The 22577-nt window shown below is 45.5% G+C and overlaps 1 protein-coding gene across 2 annotated transcripts in view; it reads right to left on the bottom strand.

Annotated features, from left to right (window-relative positions):
• Positions 1 to 22152, bottom strand: part of SGPP2 (sphingosine-1-phosphate phosphatase 2) — a 38764-nt gene extending 16612 nt beyond the window's left edge. The window contains exons 1-2 of one of the 2 annotated variants that reach the window (XM_052804604.1): positions 21853 to 22152; positions 7146 to 7304 (exon numbers count right to left, since the gene is read on the bottom strand). In XM_052804604.1, the coding sequence (XP_052660564.1) occupies positions 7146 to 7304; positions 21853 to 22065 (372 nt within the window). In that variant the 5' untranslated portion in view covers positions 22066 to 22152. Of the gene's footprint in view, positions 1 to 7145; positions 7305 to 11868; positions 14122 to 21852 lie in introns of those variants that run through there. The other variant, XM_052804605.1, reaches the window with a different exon arrangement.
• Between the last annotated feature and the right edge of the window lie 425 nt (positions 22153 to 22577).

Here is a 22577-nt window from a genome sequence, read left to right as displayed (position 1 = left end):
TCTTGGTGAGCATCACAGTCCCATAAAGTGACCTGGCTCCTTGACATTCACATAACTCTGGTATTGCTTCAGTGATCTAAGAAGTGGTTTTGCTTGCCTGCCGGTGTTGCCTGGCATTTTCAATGGTTTTCCCTCACTACTCTTGCAATCGCTGTGGGCAGCACTTCTGTGGTAGGAAGCAAGAGTGCTGCACGTAGATTTACTGCCATGGTGCAGACGCGTATGAAGGCAGATAGACAAACAGCCAAGCCAGCTCTGTATGCAGGGGCACGGGACTGGTGACCTCAGGGCATGATTTCCCCTTTGGAACATTTCCATGGCAGCTGCCCACACCCCGAGTCTGGCAGGATTTAGGAAACAGGCCCAGTGCTGCAAGTGTTTGGTGTGTGGGTGTCCTGGTTTCAGCTGGGATAGAGTTAACTGTCTTCCTAGTAGCTGGTATGGTGCTAAGTTTTGAGTTCAGTATGTGAAGAATGTTGATAACACTGATGTTTTTAGCTGTTGCTAAGTAGCGTTTAGTCTAAAGTCAAGCATTTTTCAGCATCTCATGCCCAGCCAGCAAGAAAGCTGGAGAGGCACAAGAAGTTGGCACAGGACACAGCCAGGGCACCTGACCCAAACTGGCCAACGGGGTATTCCATACCATGGGACGTCCCATCTAGTATAGGAACTGGGGAGTGGGGGCGGGGAATCACTGCTCGGGGACTAGCTGGGTGTCGATTGGCAGGTGGTGAGCAATTGCACTGAGCATCATTTGTACATTCGACTCCTTTTATTATTGCTGTTGTCATTTTAATAGTGTTATCATTATCATTATTAGTTTCTTCTTTTCTGTTCTATTAAACCGTTCTTATCTCAACCCACGAGTTTTACTTCTTTTTCCTGATTTTCTCCCCCATCCCACTGGGTGGGGAGGAGTGACTGAGCAGCTGCGTGGTGCCTAGTTACTGGCTGGGGTTAAACCACGACAGTGGGACATCCTCCATCACCCCTCCTCTGCCACAACCTCCGCACAGGGACACACACACCTGACCACCCCACAGGCACGTGAAGGTCTGGAGGAGCAATTCTTTTTGCACTCTGTAATATTTCAGCTAATGGAGGTGAACCAGAACACATTTATTTTCAACCTCTGATTTTGCAGCTCTCCTCTCTGCGCTATTGATCTATTAAAAGGACAAGATGAAATTCTAGAGAAGGCTTGGGGTCAAATAGCATTGGCAACTTCTTCCCTGAGACTCACAGTGTGGCAGCCTGACTTTGAATCTGCTGTTTTGGCTCCAAAATAGAAACTCTATAACCTGGCTCCAGAAACCCTGGCCTGCAATAGTATTTGTCATCTTCCCAGAAAGGAAATTTACATTTCAAAAGCGATGTTGCTTTTGTTTTTATCCTAACCACTGATAGGAGTGACAGAGCACATTGGGAACGCTGGAAAGAGGGGCAAAAACCAAGGATGCACTATTAATAAACTGGCATTTGCAGAAGATTAGTCAAGCAGAAGCAAAGACTGTATTCATGGTTGTTAAGGCAGGTGTGACTTTGATTCACCAAACAGAAATTAAACCAAGCATCCAGTCTGTACTCTTCACAGCTTCTATTCTCAGCATCCTCCAACTAAGGCTTAAGTGAGTAGGTAAACACTGCAACAGATAACAGCTGTGACTGTACCCCTCGAGCATCACTTGGTTCACAGTGAAAGAGGAGCAGGGCAAGGAAGAGCATGTTCTCATGGAGTTACTCCTCCTACCACCAAGTTAATGCCAAGAACTAAGGTCTAGCTTCAGGAAAAAAAGCTATGGAAGTCACTGAGCAGCACTGCTGGCCTCTTGCCCAGTGGAAGAAGCAGAGTTGCCCCAGGCACCCCCGGCCTGGGAGGCCCTAAGCCGCCCTCTGATAGCATCCCGCTCCCCATCCCCTCCCCAAGCCAGCCGGCTGCTCCCCTCACGCAGAGATGCCGATGGCAACTGCGAGGCTGGGCACCTCCTCGAGGCCCACGCGCCATACAGGAGAGGGCGGCTGGCTAGGGGAGCTCGAGGATCTGCCACCTCACCTCCAGCGTGGCTTTGTTTTCCAGCAAACGCATCAATCTTGCACTAGCTGCGCAAGAACTTTACGCAACGCTTGCCAGGGATTTGGGCAGGTGCAATGGGACGTTCAAGATAGCACTGAGCTGGTGGGGTGCTCAAACACTTGAGTCGTCCCAGCCACGATGTGAACAGCACATCCACGAGGCAGGTCTCCAGTCCACCGCAAGCAGTGCCGCACTCAGCAGCAGGGCAGCGTGCGTGTCACAGCAAGGGGCAGCAGGGGACAGGAGGAGGGAAGAGACAGCACAGACAGCTGCTTAAAAAAAATATATATACAGGAGGCAGGACTTTGGCTCTTTCGAGTCAGACTTCAGAAACACAAAACCGGATCAAGATCAAGAGGGCCTTGTGCCTCCAGAAGTATAACTGACCACCATCCTAGGACATTCACTCTGTCTTCAAAAGAAGCCTTTGGACAAAAACTATAAGGTAGTTGACTATCTTATGACAAGTTTAAATAAGAGAAATTTGGGCCCAGTCTCCTGATAGCAGGAAAAACTCCTGTTACATTGAACTGGTTTATCATCTAACACCTAAAACTGGGAAAATGTTACACCTAGTAGTTCTAGTGAAATACAAGAGAACTTCACCTTAAATTATTCCCAGATGATCTCAGTTATGAAAGCCTCACTGGCCCTTTTTCTTCAAGGGTAGAGTACAGGCATCAGCACATACAAAATTCTCTTTCAATCAACACTTTACCATCTCCCACATGGCATTTTATGGACCATTTATTTCTGTATTCTGACATTTTGTACTTAGTTACGTGCCTGAATACAGTCTTCCATGTTCTTATGCAGTGTAATATACGGTGCTTTTTAGAGTTTGTCTTTCAAGTGACTATGATTATCAGCTGTTGCAAGCTTGTTTTGGCGAAATGTTGCAAAAGCGCAAAAACCTTTTGGCGAAATGTTGCAAAAGCGCAAAAACCTTTTGGCGAAATGTTGCAAAAGCGCAAAAACCTTTTGGCGAAATGTTGCAAAAGCGCAAAAACCTTTTGGCGAAATGTTGCAAAAGCGCAAAAACCTTTTGGCGAAATGTTGCAAAAGCGCAAAAACTAACAAACACAGAAGAATCACTAAACCCAAAGTCTGCTGCAAAGTGAGTTTTCAAAGCAGCATCCAGGGATTCAATCACCGCACAGTAATGTCAGTGGCATCATGATTGCAGGTAAATTCTTGCTGGTTATTAAACTCCCAGTTACCCTGAGCACCAGAGTTCAGACCTCATTATGCCCAAGTTACACTAAATACAGCCTTGGAAAAACTGTTCTTCTGAAAAGCAAGATGGGAAACTAAATTGCCATGGATTCAGACCCAGGACCTCCTCAGACTTGCTGAGGATGTCTGCCCCCAGCACCGCGCGAGGAGCCCGGAGGGGCACACGCAGCCCGGCGGGTACCCACCTGGCACCACCAGCCACCCAAACTCTGCCTTCCTTCAGAGATGCCACCTTCACCTGAGTCAGCAGCTTATCGCTGTCATATGCCAACAAAGTCCATGCTGGCCACCTCTTATTTATATTGTATAGATTAAAGTTTTATAGGCTCAAAAGATGCGTGGATACATTTTACATCCAGGCACCCTGAAAAAAATAACCAGAAAAAAAATTTCCAAGCATGCCAAATAGCAAGCAGGAACTGTAACTATTTTTTTCCAGATCTCTACCTTACCTCTGAAATTCCACACCAAAATAAAGCTTTCAACCCTGAAGGCATGCAGAGATTAAAAAAACAAACTTGGCTTCCACCTCTCGAGCAGAGATGTGCTGTGTAAATTTAAAGTACATTTGGGGGCTGGTTCATGTGAAGTTATTTTTCATCTCTGCACTTCCTGCTTGAAGTAGCAAGAGTGACACGCATCAAAGCCTCATCTGTGCAGATTCAAGAGAGTTTACTTCAAATTGCTGGAGAAGGGAGGCAAAGACACCGGGGTACCTTCAGCACGGACCCAGCATCTTGCTTGGAGGTTTCAGGCAGTTATTTCCCTCATCTGTCCATAAAGGGAAAGGTAAAGCCTACACATATACTGTGAATCCTCAGAGGAAAGGCACCGTGGAAGCACAACATGTTGCTTTAAGCTCCCAAAGCAGCTGGATGTGACCACAGCCAGTGTTTCCCAGAGCTGTCCAGCTAAATGGAAAAGCAAAAGCAGCTGGTTTGGGGGACCCAGGACTGGAGAAGACATCCCAGGGCACCAAGTCCACTCCCCTGCTGCTGGTGCTGAAATAAACTCTCTTCATAATTTTTCTTACCGCCCTTCACCCTTCTAGAGCTACTTCACAGCCTTTGGCTTCAACTTAGTTTATTTACAACTGCCTTACTCATGTTTCTTCTTGTGACTGTACTATTATTTTAAAAAGCTCCTTCCTTCCCCTGGTGTTTACAGTGAGCCCCATTCTCTCTCCGACTTCATTTTATTAGGGACTTATCTAAGCTTTCAGTCTCTGCTTAGAAAATAGCCCGCTCCCTAATCATCCCTGGCCCCACTCCAGTTCGAGTTTATCTTTCTCAAATGTGGGAGTCTGGCTCTGCATAAACTATTACAGATAAGATGGCAGGAAGGCCTTGTAAACAGCATTAATACTGCTTTAATTTGTAAGGGAAGAAACTCCTCTGATTCATCCCGGGACACTGACTCTGTCATTTCCAACTCGCAGCAGAAATTCACAGGTTTAAGTCCCCAACAGCACACAACGAAGTACCACACTGGGTACCACTTCTGCTTCTCCACTGCCCAAGGGTAAGCCCACTTCTCCCATGCGGTGGTCTAACCCCCTTCATCACGACCAGCCCTGCCGACTGTGTTTTACCAGCTCGTGTTCCCAACTTACCCGCATGCTTTGCACCAGGCTCACGAAAAGGTCATTGCTGGTCCACCGTCTCTCTCCCTGCTGAAGAGCTTCGCTAGCAAACCGCCCTCATCCCAAACAGTGTTAAAAGGGAACTACTACTACTACTACTACCTTCTCCTTAGGGCTCTCTGTTTGATACCAGCTCCTTTCCCCAGCTGGATAAGAGCCTTCTGCAGACCGTACCTGGGTGCTGCACTTGCCCCTTCATCCTCTTCCCAGCCTTCTCCTGGCAGCTGTTGTCAGAGACTATCAGGCTACCTGGATTTTTGCTTTTATCTAACATGGCTGTTCTCAGCCCCACATCATCACCCATTCGGAAGCAGAAGCGTTTCTTTGAAACTCAATTCAGAGTTGCTGATAGCCTGCAGACCCGCACTCCTGCTCACCGCTGGGTCACCAGACAGGCATCCTTCCAGCGCTATTGCCAAAAACCTTCCAGTAAGTTAAAAGCACAGCTTTGTCCCATTGAACACCTTGGCATTTCCCATGCAGCTAAGCTGATTCTGCTGCTGCGTACGTAACCAAGGCATCTGAGACAGACAGACACCACTTACAGCACCATGAATGCCGATTCCTGTTCACAGCCTGCTCACCAGCAAATAAGCCACCAAGCTGAGCTTGCCATAACATTAACACATAGCCTGCACAGACTTTTTTAGCTATTTCACAATTACATATAATTAAAATGTTTTTAAAACTACAGATTGTCACAAGTCTGTGTATTTAAAACAGCTGCTTCTTTTCCCATTTTCAGTATAAAATGCAACTCCACAACTCCCTCAGTAACTGGAAAAATAGTATTAATAATCATAATATCACATGCTTGAACACTCTAATTAAACCAGACTAGATCTGGCCAGTACTCTGATGGACTCCTTGCGAGGCAAAGGCAAGGCAAGTTTGCAGAAAGGCATGCGAGAAGCTCTAAGGAGTCATTTTTTGAGCAATATGCAAAGCCAGAAGGCAGTGACTACCAATTATCATCTTCTGTGGCACGTTTCCAGAAGCAGTAGGTGTACTCCTGGCCAAAACCCAGCTCTAATTATACAGTGTCCACCTACTTCTAAATTTCATCTGCAAGTTATTTTTCATGTTCTCTTTATAAAACGTATTGACTAAGGTTACTGGCATAGAACAGCTGATGCCTTCTGTCCAAGACCGGGTGCATTTGAAGTGTATGACCCTATTGAAATTGTTTTTATTATTTCTCATCATATTATTTGGACAGAAGACACAATATTATTAACCAGAACTGACTAAGTCAAGGAGAAGCTTCACTGTAAAGAAGCAAAGCTAGATATCACATCCAGGTTTTTACCAAGCTTCAATTTCTTAAATCAATGTAGATTGACAGCTAAACCTCCAGGGTCTGCCATCTGCCAGAAATGTTCCCTACCTCCCTTCTTTGTTCTAAAATGATCTTATTTGGGCAGCAAAGATCTGGTCGATACCAAGATAAGCAATGGCAGCAACAAAACAACAGCCATTCCCAGACTGAAGTGCCTGGTTATCTACTGGTTTTCAGTGCCAGAATGGAAATACACTGTTCTGGATACTCCAAACCGCATTTGTGAAGGCTGAAACAATGCTGAAGCCAGTTAATTTGAGAATGCTCTGGTGTTAACAAAAATCAATGCTTTTAAGTCTTAGCCTTCAACAGAGGATCTGATTTTTTTTTTTTTTTTTTTTTTTTAGCCCTCAAGTGACTGCAGAACCACCCTGTTTATTCTGCTGCAGCCTGAAATCCCCTTCCTGTTAGATTTATACTGATTTCAACTAAGCCAGAACTATATGAACAGGTTATGCAGAAGAAATTGGAGTAAGAGAAAGATTTCCTAAAATGATAAAGAAGGATCCTTAAAATACCATGACACATTGGGAAGGAAGTGTTTTACCAACTGTTCTGTGCAAACCCTATCAAAAGCAGCTCAAGCAATTACTGGGCTGAAAAAGCTAAGTCAGTTCAAGACGTAACAGAGATGAACAGACACCCTGCATCAACTAATGCCTCTCTCCTCCTCTCTCAGCGTCACAATGCCTCTGCTTCATGAACACACGAGTTACATGTATAAATAATGTTGGGGGTTTTTTTGTTTGAAGGGATTTTGTTTGTTTGAAGAGTTATTCTTACTCTTAAATATTAATTTGCTACAGTTACAGAATTAACGAGTACATGTTTAAGTAAGTTGTAGAAATACTTACAGACCAAATAATTATCATCCTTCTAGACACAGAGTGATCTATGTTCCAGTAGGTAAATGGAAGGAAAGTAATATAAAAAATCTCTTCGCCCAAAGCAGCTGAAAACTTGAACAAGTAGTAGTAGAAGTAGTTCTTCACAATATACTTCTGCGCACAACCCTGGAAATGAGAGAATTTTAGAACATTTTAGTGAATTAGCAAATTATATCAAACATTTAAGATATTCTGTTACAGTTCCCAGCCCTTAAACCAAATAATTTGTTGGAACAAGTGTCAAGAAATGAAGTTCAATTTTTATAATAAAATTAAGACTATAGTGATAGCTCAATTACATTTCTTGCAGATCAGAAATCTATTCAAATTAAACAAGAGTAGCAGTCACATTGACAAAGATTTTCAAGAGATCGCATCAGTCTTTCCTCTAGGGAAATCAAGTATATTTCATAAAAGGGTACCAATGCATTAATTTTGAAGTTTCTACATCTGTAAATAAAGCCACCATTGCTTTCATCGGAAACGTGTTTTGAGATGAAAAAAGTAAACTGCAATTACTGAACCATTTCATTTAAAATTTGCCTCGTTATAGCAGGCAAAGTTTACCCTGCTAGTCCCTGAAATTTGCCGTCAGGTGCTGCTGGCAACAGCATCCCCTGCGCTGCCCTTGACTCCAGGCTCTTCCACACGCTTCCGACCCCGCGCTCCCCCACGGCGGGATGCTCATCGGATCGCCCCACACTGAGATGCCACAGCTGTAAGCTACGGCCCTTATGTGGGAGTTGGCTTGGCAATTGCAGCTGCACGAGCAGATGTGGGGGAAGACAAGGCTGTGAGTGGGCAGAGAGAAGAGCTGACCCTGTCACCACCAAGTTTTCACTCCAATATCTCTAAGTAACAACAAGCAGGCTGTCTCTTTAAACATTACTAGCAGATACATTGCCAACAGTATCAGGCAACTGTTTAGGACTTTATTCATTTTATTAAGCTAGAGGTTTCACTTTTCTCTGGATTTGGCAGCTAGATGATTTCATCAGATGTACTCCACCTAACACACTTGTTTTCTCTCTTCTAAAAGGCTGCACCCAGCCCACCAGCACTGCAAAGCCACACAACAGCATATATTATTAAGGCCATGACATTGGTCACTTGTGGGAAGGTTTGCTGTTGCTGCCATTTGGGACTAGTACACCTCTAAGAAGCCTCCCACCCTGTTAGCAGGAGCAACATGCAAGTGAATCACATTTTATATAAACACCTGTAAGCTTGAGCAAAAAGGAGTTATACATGAAGAGGATTTTTGATTTGGGAAGAGGAGCAAGGGAGCCAATCTAGTCTCTCTCCATCCCCCCAAAAAGAAAAAAAAAAATATGGAAGTTGGCTATGTAAATATGAGCTGAAAGAGCTTCCTAAATATGAGAGCTGAGAAGGGATTATGAAGGTTTCAGCACAGACACACTAAGTTAAGATACAGCTTTGACATAAGCCCCTAAAACTCTTCTAAGACAAAAACTATTATGCTCCGAGATGACTGTGTAACTAATCTACCAGAGAGACACTGTCATCCTACATGCTAGTGAGAAAATGTAAAAATTGTCTAAGGAGTCTAGACATGCAATTATGACTTATTGTAAAAGCCATTAGAAGTTCCAGTCCCTTAATCTGCTTTCGATATGGAGATGAGGCAAACTGCATGAAGACGACAAAAGCAAGATGGAAAGAAGTTTCATCCATTCACCTATTGCAGAAAAAAACACAACTTACTTAAATTGATTTTTGCATCAATAAACAGAAAAGATGAGTCAACTCTTTTGAAATGCTGGGGTCACAGGAGTGTTCCCCCATGTATTAGGAACAGAGGTCACAGATGAGTTACTGGCATCCCTCTAAGATAATGCAGCAGTATGCTACGGCTGGCCAAATGACAGAGCAATCAGTCTAAGTGTCTCAAGTCTCATACACTACTTAGAAAACACCCCCAGTGCAATTAGCAACTCTGATGCTTCTGTCTGAGATCCTGAAACCATATTTGGTCACACTTAACATGGGCCCAGAGAAAGCCCTCTTCTGGCATTGCTAATTCCTCAATTAAGCATTGGTCTCCAATGTATTAGGAATTATGCGCTCATGTGCTTTAGATCAAAGATGATCAGACATATCCCTAAGGTAATGCTTTTATACTTGGAACCTCATGGGGTGAGGGATAAAACTTTCTAATTCCAGTGATCTGTTTTGTGGGGAAAAAAAAATAATTTTTCAGGTTTTGAAAGAAATCTGGAGTTAAAAAATATTTCCAGGCAGAAGGCAGGGCCAAGTCCTTCCATGTGTTTTTTAAAACCTTTCTTTTTCTTTCGTCTTTTCCTTTTCTATCCGAAGTCACCCCCAACTTGTTTGGGTTTTTTTGTTTGGTTGTTTTTTTAACACTTTTTTTAAAACACTACACCAGCAGTTGTGGACAGCCCAATGTGTGAAGCAGGGGACAAACAGATCACACCTGTGACACACGATGGTAACTGCCACATGTCAGGCATGCAAGGTATCACAGAATCACTCCACTTGATCTTAGGTAGAGTAATAAAAAAAGCAATGTTTTCAATCATTGTTATTCCAAAGCGTTGTAAGTACAGAAAGCCCACTCCATGTACCTTCATACCCTGGCCCATGAAAGGTCCATGTTCAGTTGCAGCAGTGCCGGTGCCTAGCAGTTAGCTCATGTTTACTATTTATATCCATTATTTCTGCAGAAAGCAAAGACCACTATGCTTTGTGAACTGTCTTCCCTTTTTATTCTCTTTCTAACCCCAGTGCAGGAAAAAGTCATTACAATTATTTGTGTGAACATTCAGCATCTCCTAACACTCTCAGAAGTTTATTCAATCTCTACTTTTAAATAACTCTGATCTTTATATTTGGCTATACTTAAGGTACTGAAGTGACCTGATGCCTTCCACAATCTCTGATGCACTTTCCATGAGTCAGCCCCTCCATCCATCTCCATTACTGTTCGGTATGGATCAGAGAGGTTTTAACGGGCAGTAATTAAGGCTGCAGAGAAAGTCAGAATTTTTAGAACAGTTCAGAAGCAAGGTGTAATAAGCCATAACATTCACAGACACAGAAGACAGGTAATCTCACACAAATGACCCTTCTCATGAACTATAAAATACCTATTTTGAAAAAACTTAACTGGCCAAATTACAAGAGATTCATGTGTGAGTCTCCATAAATTAACTACTTGCCTGAAGTATTGGCACAGAAAATGGCTATTGTAGGTCATCCTAATTTTGCAGTCTCTGCACACTGGTCATGGGTGGGTCACCCACACCAGGTGCTGCCCCATGCATGTTCGAGCATCCAAGTGCAGCCCCTGTGCAGCTGCAGCAACCACCCAACCTCCCCCAGAGCGTGGGAGCATCCCCAAAGCCTCCCTACAGAGCAGTAATGACAGGGCCAGCAGAGCAGAACAAGCCACAACCATGGTGTCTCTTGGGAGACACTAACACACAATGACACAGCGCAGCAGGAATCCATAATTTTAGAAAGTATGTACATAAAGAATATTCAGCCTTTATAGCTGAAATAAAGAAACAGCAGCTGAACCACTAATGTAATAGATTCAAAATATATTTTTAGGTAGAGCTATACCCCCCCCAAAAGAAAAAAAAAAAAGCTGTGTAAAGATACCCCTCCTTCCAATTTCTGTAGGATCTCTCTTGTCAGAGAGCTAAACAGGCACCAGCTTTCCCTGCCCTGTCTCTAGAGACAAGCTTTGCAGCGTCAGACTTCTAAGGCTCAGAGCCTGACCCAGAGATACCATTAACCAACATTTTGTTCTCAGCTCTCAATTACTTTGGATCTTTCAGAAGATGTGCATGTTTAATTAAAGTTCTTGAAGTCCCTTGCTTCCCTTCCAACAGAATTGCCTTGCAGAAGATCAGGAATTTCCCTCCCAAAGCCCCTAGTTAATACATTGCAATACTTATTTCTTAAGGGATTTTTAATGCTGAAAAAAGGCACAAAATTTAGAGAAGCCACCAAAGACCAGCACAAGAAAAAAAGCCAGAAATTCCCATCTAGATGCTGCTGTACACAGAGACAATATAAATCAGACAATTCAGACCTGCAGGACGGTACTGTGTGGAGTATAAGTGGGGAAAAAAACCTCCTGTACTGCAGTATTCTGTATAAGCAGTCAGTTTTACATCAACTTTTATGTTTATTATCTGTACCCAGTTAATAAAAGAACCTACCAAATCACAACAAAAAATTAGATATCAGTGATCAGATTTTGGAAAATAAGAAAAAGCAAAAACCATGATATCAAAGGCTTCAGCTCTTCCATCCATCCACACAGATCAATGTCAAACAATTTCAGAGTTTTCTGAAGATCCAACAAGCAGCTGAGAGCAGCCAGTAACATCTCCAGCACTGACGCGTTCACCTTCCCTGGGAGCACTAACGCTGGAAACACACTGCTCCAAGATGAAAGAACAGGGTGGCCAGGAAAAAGGGGCTGTGCCCCAGTGGGAGACCTTGGCGTGGCCATGAGCCCCTTGCAGGCAGGGGCTGGGGGCACAGGACCGGTGGTAAGGTGATGGAGGAGGCGGCAAAGGAAGGATACAGACACGGAAGAAATTGCAGAGATGTCAAAAAGACAGCAGAGCGGAGGGCAGTAGCACACAGAGCCCACAAAATGCACACAAGAAGCCCCAAGGCATGAAAAACTCACCTAACCAAACTCATATATATGTGCAGCTTCCCACTCTGTTCAAGCACTTTTAATCAAGTAATTCTTTTTCACCCTCTCCAGAACGCGATGCAGCCAGTTAGCAACAGTTGTCCAGGTTTACGCAGCATCCTTGTTGTTGGAGAGACACCTAGAGCTAACAGAAACCTGAGAAATGTGGGGATGGAGACAAACAAATCACAAGAAAACCCTCCTTAAACACTCTAAAGTTCTGACCAGCTCTGCTATTAGCAGAAAGTGCTTGTTGACTAGTACAGAAATAGGCAATGTCCAACTCACAGCTGTTGTGCAAGCATCTCTAGTGGCATGCACTAATGGCATAAGGAGTAGGGACATGGGCTTGAACCATCATTTGATGCAGAAGCAAGACAGTCACTGCATGAGAAGTAACAACGTGCGAGCTTCAAGCCAGACAATCGTAGTAGTTTCAATGGTCCCAGGCAAAGAACAAGTGGGGAGTCTAAAAATCAGGCAGGCTTCTGGTAGCATTTCAGTAGTTTCTTAATTCATTCAAAGCACCGAAAAAGGCCCTTATAGTACCTTGCTGAGAGCTTTACATAGCAGAGCAGTGCTGCACAGCCAGCAGCACTGGGGACAGCTGGAAACTGTCGGGCTGCAAGAGGCTACGCTTTGCAGGACCAAAGGCTGAGACCAGTCAAGTATGAAACAGGAAAGGTGTGTCCAGGCCTCCCACCAACACTGCAAGGCTGGGCACAATGCTCACCCAACTGATGTCTCTCACACCTTTTGTCACATCTTCCATCGGTACATCTTCATCCAAAGTTTCCCCTTCAGTCTGTAAAGGATGGTCACCTGAGACAGATACACACACCTGCACAATCAACACACACCCAGCACACTACAGCTAGGACAGGCGGGTCCAGGACACAGTTAAGAAACTTCAGTTTATTCCTGAAGATTTCATTTTTTTAGTCTTCAGATTGTTTTTTCTTTCCACTTTGGTTAGTATTTGGGAGGTAGACTGAATTATAGGTTATATTTCAGTATATTGCTCTTGAAGTGACATAATTAGCCCTCCTTCCTTCTGTTGAAAGAACACAGGTAGATGTAACAGAATCTGCCAAGTCATTTAAATGTAAAGTGGAATAAAATAAGACTAGAGTTCACAGAGCACTTGTTTAGGCAATTAATAGGAAGAGTCAATGAAGGAAAAAATTGATTATGTTGTCTTCCTAAAAGAAAGCCTTCTAAATTAAAAAAAAAAGAAAAAAGCCCATAAGTCTTTTTCAGAGACATAGGGAAATGGCTTCTAACGAGACTGAGATTGCTTGTGAAGGACTGTGCCTGCAGCCAGCTGGAAGGACACCCTCATGTTTCCTGAAGGACAGCCTAACTGAAGTCTAGCCCAGCTCATCCACCAAGGATGGACAGTTTACACTCTCATCACTCTGACAGACATTTGTCTAACCTGTCCTTACCGATGCCAATGGTGGAGGCTCCACTGCTTGCTGCAGGCGATCTCCGAGTGCTTTGCTCTCACCTAGCCTGAAACTTACTTATTGAAATTTAAACCTATGACTATTTTCTTATCTACTGCAGACAAGGAACAATTTGTTTCCTTTCTCTGAAGGCTGACATGGGGGAAGCTTGTTACAAACACTCAAAAAGGACATAACTGTCCTCTCTTCCACTGCTTAATCACCTGATATTTCTTACAGAAGACATTTACCATTTTCCCGACACAGCACTTAACAGGCCTGTCTTGAATTACGGTGCCCAAAGATGAGACACAACAGAGTAATGCTGAAGGAATAGTCCTGCACAACTTCTTTGATTTTGCAGGCTGTTTTCAGAATAGCATGCTACCACTGAACCGTGCTCAACCTGTGATCTCCTCTAACCATTTTTTCCCCCTCCGTGAAAGCACTACCAAGTCTATTGTTTTCCATTCTGCAGTTGAGTATTTATTACACCTGCTTGTTCAATAAGTATCTGCACCTATTGAATAGAAGTCAGTTTTCAACCATACCTTCAGTTTGACAAGACTATTTGATTTCTGTTCTTGTCCTCCAGCCTACCTGAAGCTCCTCCTAAATTCATCTCACAGGCAGCATGCTTCTCACACCTACCTTTCCAGCTAGTTACTTCCACATGGCTATAAAACCTATTCTGAAGAGCTTCTGTACTCATTGCTTTCCATCAAAAGGTGTTCTTTGTGGTACTCAATCTTTCAGGCCATTCAACTTCGTATAATCCTTTCTTAGCAGATGCCAGGAGAATTGACATCCACGATTCATAGAATCATAGAATAGTTTGGGTTGGAAGGGACCTTTAAAGGTCATCTAGTCCAATCCCCAAACCTACTAGCTCATATGCTTTGAGGCTTTTGCTAGTTGCTAGTAAAAAGGCAAGATTGTCTGATCTTCTCCACACAGTGGTCTCATGGTATCAGAATTATGTTTCAGCACTTTTCTTCCAATATAATTTGGAGTAATCCAAAGAGGTCTACCTTCTACCATGGTCTTCAGACTTTTGAGGAAACACCTATACACACATCCCTGGCAGAGGTTAGTGCCTTTGTCTTCATTTCCTTGCATGCTCTTTATGGAAAGTTGTCCCTCTCACGGCCATTCCAGGTGCCCGAGTAACTCCTCACATGTCCAGTTCTTACGCTTTTGCTTTTAATCACTGATGTGTCAACAGCAGTTTCCTGTCCAGAAAGCTGCACAACACTAGCATAAGTAGGGCTGTGTGCATGTCCTTCTTGATGAGCACTGTGAAGGTGGCTCACCTTGTTCATCCTCTCAGCCCTGCTTTGCCAGCCAGAGGTTAGGAAGGTTGGACACGGCTGTTTCAGGTGCCCCAGCAAAAGCGGCAGGTAAACTTCCCACATGCTTCAGCATTCTCCTATGTTCCAGGAAGATTTGGCTGATTTGTGCAATAAAGAAACAACAGGGCGAGAGGGAAGGGTGGAATGAAAAGGCTTCCTTCCTTCCTGTTTTACAGTGGAAGAACAGGTTTGTTTAATTGCATTTTAATTTGTGAGAATTAGATTGCAATTTTGTGAGGTGCACCACAGAGCCTACGCCTGAAAGAGTCTGAGGAAGTCATTTTAAGGGTTAGGTAGCTGCAATGTCTGGACAGAGGGAGGAAAAAGCATGAGTTAAGAACCAGAGAAAGTAAATTACAGTTCAGAAGGATGGGGACTCCAGCTTTGAAACAGAGATCAAATCCCTCTGAAACTCAACTGTATTTCATATGTCCAAAGGTTGAGTGTTACTAAAAGTGTTTTTGGATAGAAGAAGGATGCATCACACAACAACAGTTTTCAAACTGCCAGCTCCCTGCTAGCACTACCACCTCTTATTTTTTACTTCCTGCCAAAACACAAGTCAGAGTGTTACGAGGACCTGCATGGCTGCTAGATACCCAGGCTGCTATCCAGAGATCTGGAGAAGGAGGAGTGGGAAGCTCCTCAACTCACTTTTTCCCCAGTGCACCAGGTTTGAGGAGCTCCCAGCTGATGGGAGCTCCTCAACAGAAGCCTAACCTAACCCAACAGAGGCACACGGGAATGGACAAATGACTGTGAAGAACCAGGACTTCACTGTTATGTTTCTTTTCAGAGCAAAAACTTGTTCTCACGTGAAGATTTGGTTTTAGAAACTAATTATAGCCTGGAAGTTTGACACCATAGATTAGTCACGTATTTCTACCCAGCAGCATCATGAATCCAGTCAGTGTGCTTTTGCACAAAGATCAGTTCCATGGTAGAGGTCTACTCTGAGAGGCACAGAGCAGCAAGGCTTCTGGAAGATAAATGGGCAGAGCAACACCATACCATTTTCAGACAACTACTTTTTTTTTTTTTTTTTTTTAAATCTGTTATAATCAGGCACGAGCACAGGGAGAAATGATTGTTTCCCTAGCAGATAGTTCCAGGATTCAAGTCAAAGAGCAGTTTTCTAAGGTAGTGCCAAATAAGTTAAGTATCATCACAAACATGTGAGTGCCAAGTAGATGTGCTCCTGGAAGGCAGAGACCACTGTAAGCAGGAAGGGACATGGTGTTCAAATCGCAGCCATGACTGTAAAGAGACACGTTGGAGGACACCCCAGCAGCCAGCCCGCCCCTAGGGACGGGAGCCATAGATAAGATGTTCTCAGTTCACTTGCTGCCTCATTATTAGTAACAATTAGCGCAGGCCATGCCAATGTCAGCTCCATTTCCAATGGGGAAACACACAAGGAGACCAACATGTAACCTGATGTTGCCAACAAGTGCTGCTTCAAGGATCTCTTCTGCTGCTTCAAGGCCAGGATCTCCTACGTCGCTGAACATGTGACTCTGTGGCTGAAGGCCCCTTGGCACCCCAGCAGCCTCCACATGCCAGCAGTGCTCGGCACAGTGCTGCTGGCACGATTTGGCAGGTACTTGCAAGGCTTAATACTTCAGTCTGTGCCAGTTCACTTTTCACCCTGGCACCTCGCTGGTACAGGTGACATTGGCATCACAGCCGCCCTGCCGTACATACCCCCTTCTCCTCCCCACACCCCTCTTACAGTCTTTTGTTTATTCTGTCCTCTGCTTCATGTCATACATCCTGGTCTATGGGCCTTATATTTGTCAGGGAACAGGTTCCTTGCTGCAAACACCTCCGAGCTCTTTCCCATGCAAACATTCGCTCTGTGCTCTCTTGTGGCATGACTGAGGTGTCTGACACCATCTTCTCCTGTACAGTAAGGTACCTCAACACTCTCCCTTTGCACAGAGAAATGGCAATGGGGAACACTGAAGGCAATACACCTAATTAAACTGGTTAGCGTAAGTAAGCAGTTATAATTACGTCAAGTCGACCTACCTGCAAAGGAGATAACAATGACCTGGTCTGCTGTTACAGAATGAGCACACAGCTTTGTGTGTACCAGAACAAGCAGGCTCAGGGAACTCACTTAGCAGTAGTTTGCAAGCGCCAGTTGTCTTCAAAAGGAAGGATTAAACATACTTCTTTTTTTTTTTTTTTTTTTTACATCTAGTAATAAATATTCACAAATATAGTAATAAGATAGAAATAAATTAGCAATGTAACTATATTAAAGCATTCACATACCTCTAAATCTAGACCAATAACAGTTTACTTTGGAAAAATAAGTTACAAGTGCTAACTATACTGAACTGATATGAAGCCCTATAAAGCAGGAACTTGAACAGCCATTTTAAACAAAAATCTCATGGTTCAGACAACACTACCTGTACATTCTAGACCTCGGATTTACTTGCCATAGCAGTCAATAGTCACCTTCCATTGCCCAGATGACCCATAAATATTCCCTGCAGGGCATATGCACGAGGTAAAGCAAAAGAACTAGCTGTCCAAAGGAATCTTCCAGCAAGAACAGACTTTCTTTGGCTCCTCCCCCATTAAACCTAGCCCTGTTCTCCAGGCACCCAAAGGAGAAAAACGACAGCAGATGAGCTTTTATTCTTCTGGTTGATATCTGAACTAATGGCCTAAGACATTCAGCAGAATTATAAACCAGCAAGTGGCTCACCTCCAAGTACTGGAATTAATCCTAGGATCCTGACGGCTCCTCATTACGAGGTCCAGTGGCCTCCAAAAGATGACTTGGGCTGTGAGCTGGGAAGCGCTCAGTCACAAAGCACCAAACCATTGGCGTAATGCCTCAGGCTCCCGGCACGGCCCCTCGCATGCCCCCTGCACCCCCAGCCACTTAGCCAGCAGCAGCTCCCTCAGCGGCAGGCACCGCACAGCCACCCAGGATACCTATTACAGTCAGCGAGTGAAGTTTCACAAACTTTTGTTAGCATCAGGTGTTTCTGCAGCAAGATCTAGTAGACGACTAGATGCTGGTAACAAGTAGCACGTGCCCGGCTTTGCTGCCTGTTCTCTGGAGGGGAGACAGGTCTTCTTGCTGAGGAGCAGCAAACCCAGCACTAACAGATCTACACAGGGTTGCCACACACTACTTGAATCTTGGATGCAACTGCACTGTCATCTTCCAAAGCACCATCACTCATAGGGCTGGCCAAAACCATCTGATGAAACAGACTTGTTCACACAGACTAACAACGTCCCTTACCAGCTGCTTTCTGTGGGAACCTTAAAACAAAAATCAGACATGTGCAAGACAGGCAAGCTCCCTCGGCAGCCACAGTGGGTAGGGGAGAGCTGAACGCGAAGTACCAGAGCAGCAGGAACGATGCTGAGGAACGTGAGCCTCGCACTTAGCCCATCAAAATAAGAAACTGGATCTCATGTTTCTCCAGCCGCAGCTCCAAACTGAGGAACTTCCAAAAGTTCAACTACATTCTCTGGGAGGACAAAGTGCTAGCACTCGAGGCAGAAATGCCTTGCTGCCAGCTCTCCTAATGGTGCTCATGGGCTTTTCTCACAAGGGTTTGTCTCACCTGCTAAACCTACCTCAGGCTACTGTCAACTTATTGCTGCATGGAAAGGGAAACAACGTGAAACCAAGTAAGCCAGTAACATGACTTAAAAAGGAAAAGCAAGACTCTGAGGCTGGTGCAAAATTCTATAGCAAGGAAACACCACAGAAGAGACCCTGACTCAAGCTCTAGAGCAAGTCTACTTCAAATTACCAGACATCCCATCACAGCAAAAGCAGTGCTGTCATCTATGTCTTACCAGTAATCAACTACATTTTTGGGAACTGCAATACATCTGAGAGGGTTGTGCATTTTTTACCTATCTTTTCCATTTCTGTTACCATCACCTTGCTGTCATCCTGGTGGTTAGCCTCCTCACCTAAGGCACAAGCAAGAACTATACAATCACTGAATGTGATCAGGCGGTTTGTAAACATTGCACCAGTTCGGAGCAGTTTGGAGCAGTTCTGACAGTTAAGTTATAACTACAGAGTAAATACAAACCGTACTCTTTCAAAGGCAGAAAGATAGATCTCAAGAGATGATAAAACAGCTGGGAAAAGGAAGAGTGGAGAAAAACAAACAAATCTACATAGAACTTCAAATAAGAGATTTTTTTTTTCTTTTTTCCCTTTAATTCAGGCTGTCAATTTCAGGAGCAAAAGTCCATCAGGAGGTTAGAGATAAGCAGAGCTCCACTTTTTAAATATGTGTAACATTTATTTGGCCACTCACTAAAACACTGGAGAAGTCTTCAGAAAGTTAGTCAGTATTTTTAAAAGTGTGCAACTTGAGGACTTCCTACAGAGCATCTGGAAAAGATATCTTTCAAGCAGTTTCAGAAATAAATTCCCTGCAAATCAAACTAATATTAGAAAGGAGTTCAGAAAACAAATAAGTATTATCTAGAGACAAGATAATTACAGGTTACTGTTTTGTCTTCTGTAGTAATAAAACCCGATGGTTCCTTCACTAAAAGCCCACAGGTTCAATATTAAGTGCAAGGCAGGGCATAAATCCAGCTAGTGTGTTGGACTAGCACCATTTTGTATCATCCTCAGATACCCAAGTTTTCACTTTAGGTTTTAAAGAGTGTTTCTAACTGATCTGGTAACCAAGGGAACATCAAGACATGGGCTAGGCAACTGATTCAATATTTAAGAAACACACGCAGTCCTTGCTGTCACATCTAAGCATTTCATTCCTTGTCTCATCATCTCGGGGCAGCTCCTGTGGGGCAGATAGGACTGAATTACAAAGATTCAGAAATACAGCTGCTTGTTGCACTGCTGACCGCTGTAATGAGACCTTGCTGACTTTCTTTTTGTTTAAAAAAAACCACATATAATCTGCAGGTTATACATGAAGGAAGACACTGATACATCACAAGCAGCACTGCTGGCAGCAAATGCATGCAGGTAATTAAAGGTCTCCTTCTCCCAGATGAAGAGCTGTCCTGCCTCGTTACCCTCCTGAAGGATCACCTTTTCTCTCCACGCAGTATGGCATCCACCCCATCAGGTGTGTCCATCCCCTCCCAAACCACCACCAGCTGCTAGCCCTCAGCTCCCTTTCCCCACCCTCCAGCTGGGCCACCTCAGCACACGATCTGGCACACGATCCAGCCCACATCAAATGCAGGGGCCTGAGAGCTAGCACAGAAGGAAGGGGGAATGCCTGGCAGAGATGGAGCTGTGGCAGCCCCAGCACGTGGCCAACCAGTCACATCTTCTTCACTCAAGCATGCCATATACTCTGTTTTCACAGGCATAACCTACTGATTGTCCAAGAACTTATGTAGGAGAACCTGAAAACCTTTAAGACTACTGCATTGTGGCAGTAAAGACAAAGTAATATGAAAGTTACTACCTCATAGAAACCTTTTGTCCTGATAATATAAACTTTGAAACTCCCAAGCTTCAGGAAGGGATGCTCAAGCTGAGCACAGAGCCACCCAAGGTCACCAGGACTGAGATGCAGCAGCAGTGCTTAAGCACCTTTCTGCAAACACTTGCAGCTAAGAGCAAGAAAATACCACTGTCCATAAAGAGTTTATAGCCAAGGACTTTGCTACATGTATTAGACTCCCAAACCTGCTTCTTTGCAGATACAACAGGGCAAGCCCAGTTCATTTAGCAACACAGCAGTGAGTGTGGGTTTTGGCATAAGAAAGATCCAAGTTCACTTTTTGCATCTCCAGGCAGGTGGCAGAAGACCCTCTTTGTAAAAATGGAGCAGAGAGAGTCTGTTTTTATAATTCTAGCACTTCACTGAAGCACTGTTCAAGCCATTACTCCCACCTCTGTCTTCTTAGGGCTTGAACCCAACTTTCACATGTTTCAGAAGCGAGTGTCCTAATTATGTGGAAACAAACCCTTCTGTTTCTATCTCCAGGTCTCATGGACCCTCATCCAGGACATACTCACCCTTCACGTAAAGGTAGTCATATCTTATTTTGTGAAACCCAAAACAGTTGCTCCAGGTGAAGGGCTCTGTTCACGCAGAATTAACTTGGCCAGGATTTTAGTATCAACATTGTTACATTAACAACATCACCGTTCAAAAGCAAATGGTGAAAATAAATCTTTTAGTTAATTATCTGCATAATTTACCGAAAATACAGTTTACTGTAGTTCAGAAGCGAACAGACTGAAGGACTACCCCAATTTTCCTTATTTTCTAATTGAGAAAGAGTCAAGCAGTGGCTGATGAAGAATTTTAGATGCTTGAAATGGGAATCCAAGCACTAGGTATAGAAGAGTGAAAGGTAAAATAGTACAAAAGGGGAGGAGCGGTAGAGTTGTGGCATTCACGGCTGGCCCATGTTTATTTTGCGGGTGGAGTTTGGAAGACCATTATTATCACACCTCCTTTCCAAAAGGCACGACAAAGCGATCAGCTAACGAATTCAAGTCACTACCGTAAGAGAAAAAGCAGGTCATCCAACCTGTGCACATCGGTTGCGTCATGCCCTTCCCTGTTCCCTTCAGATACACAAGTGAATTACAGAGCCTGCCGCGAAACGCCGTGACATGCTGGGCCAGAGGGGAGCGCGGAGAGCTCAGCCCGTCTCCATCGGAACCCCGGCTGCGATAAACAGCGACGAACTAGCAGAGGCTTGGGCAGCAGCGGGGGCAGAGCTGCGGGCAGAGCTCCTCACCTGCGCCGAGCCCCGTCCCACGCGAGACAGCGAGAAGCCGTGGGTCAGCGAAGCCCCGCAACAGGGGCACCCCCGGGTGAGAAAAAGCCACGGTAAACGGGATCGCCTTCCCAGCCGCTGCCCGCGGGACAGCTCGCATCCCGGGGCGAGGCATCTCTGCAGGCAGACACCGCCCCGCCCCCCGTTATCTCGTTTCGCGGGCGCCAGAGATGGGGGGGGCGAGGGGAGAACCCCAGAAACGCCTCCCCGGAGGGAGGCCGGGATGAAGCTGGGCTGCGGCACCGCACTGCGCTCCCCGGCCCCCAGTCTCCCGCCCGGGCAGGCGGCGGGATGCGGGGGCCCCCCCCGGGGAGACCCCCGGCGCGCACGGCCGCGGGGGGGGGGCGGCTCTGCTGAGTCACGGCCGGGCCCGGCCGCCCCCCGCCCGCGGCACTCACCTGCGGGCCGCGGCCGCTCCGCACCCCGTTGGAAGGGCCGCGGCCGGCGGCTGCCGGGCGGCGCGGCGCGGCCGCGCCGTTGCAGGCGGCGCGGTCCCGGACCCCTTCCGCGGGGTCGCCACCGCCCTCCTCGCCGGCGGGGAAGAGCCCGCAGCAGCGCTGGAAGCGCGCCACGGGCTGGGAGCTGCGCAGGGTGCCCAGCAGGCGGGCCATGCTGCCGGCGGCCTCCGCACTCTGCGCCACGCCGCGCAGCCCCGACCCGCGCAGCGCCCCTCGGGGCCGCAGGCAGGTGTGCCCCGCCCCGCCGGCCAGGTGCGCCCGCCCTCCGCCCCGCCCGCACAGGTGCGGTGTGCCGCCCGAGAGCGCCCCCTGCCGGCCGGGCCGTGCGTCCCCCCCACCCCCTCCACACCCACACCCCCCGGCTGCGGGAGCCCCCATCCCCGCGGGACCGGGGGCCGGGGCCGGGCCCCCACCCGGCGGCAGTAGGAAATTCAGCAAGTTCCTCTTTTTTGTCATTTTTCCTACCATGACTACCCTGGAAAAAAAAAATGAATATAATCTACCTCGAGATAAACGCAGCCCGCTTTCCTAATCTAAAGATAAAACGCCCTGAATCTCACCAAGGTCTTTGGGATTTCCCTGGAAAACACTTGGACATAGAATCATAGAATCATAGAATCATTTCGGTTGGAAACAACCTTCAAGATCATCGAGTCCAACCATTA

The sequence above is a fragment of the Harpia harpyja genome, chromosome 12 (genome assembly GCF_026419915.1).
Source record: "Harpia harpyja isolate bHarHar1 chromosome 12, bHarHar1 primary haplotype, whole genome shotgun sequence".
In the NCBI taxonomy this organism is placed as follows: Eukaryota; Metazoa; Chordata; class Aves; order Accipitriformes; family Accipitridae; genus Harpia; species Harpia harpyja.
The sequence above is the reverse complement of the archived record's forward strand: the minus strand, read 5'-3'. Positions and strand labels throughout refer to the sequence as shown.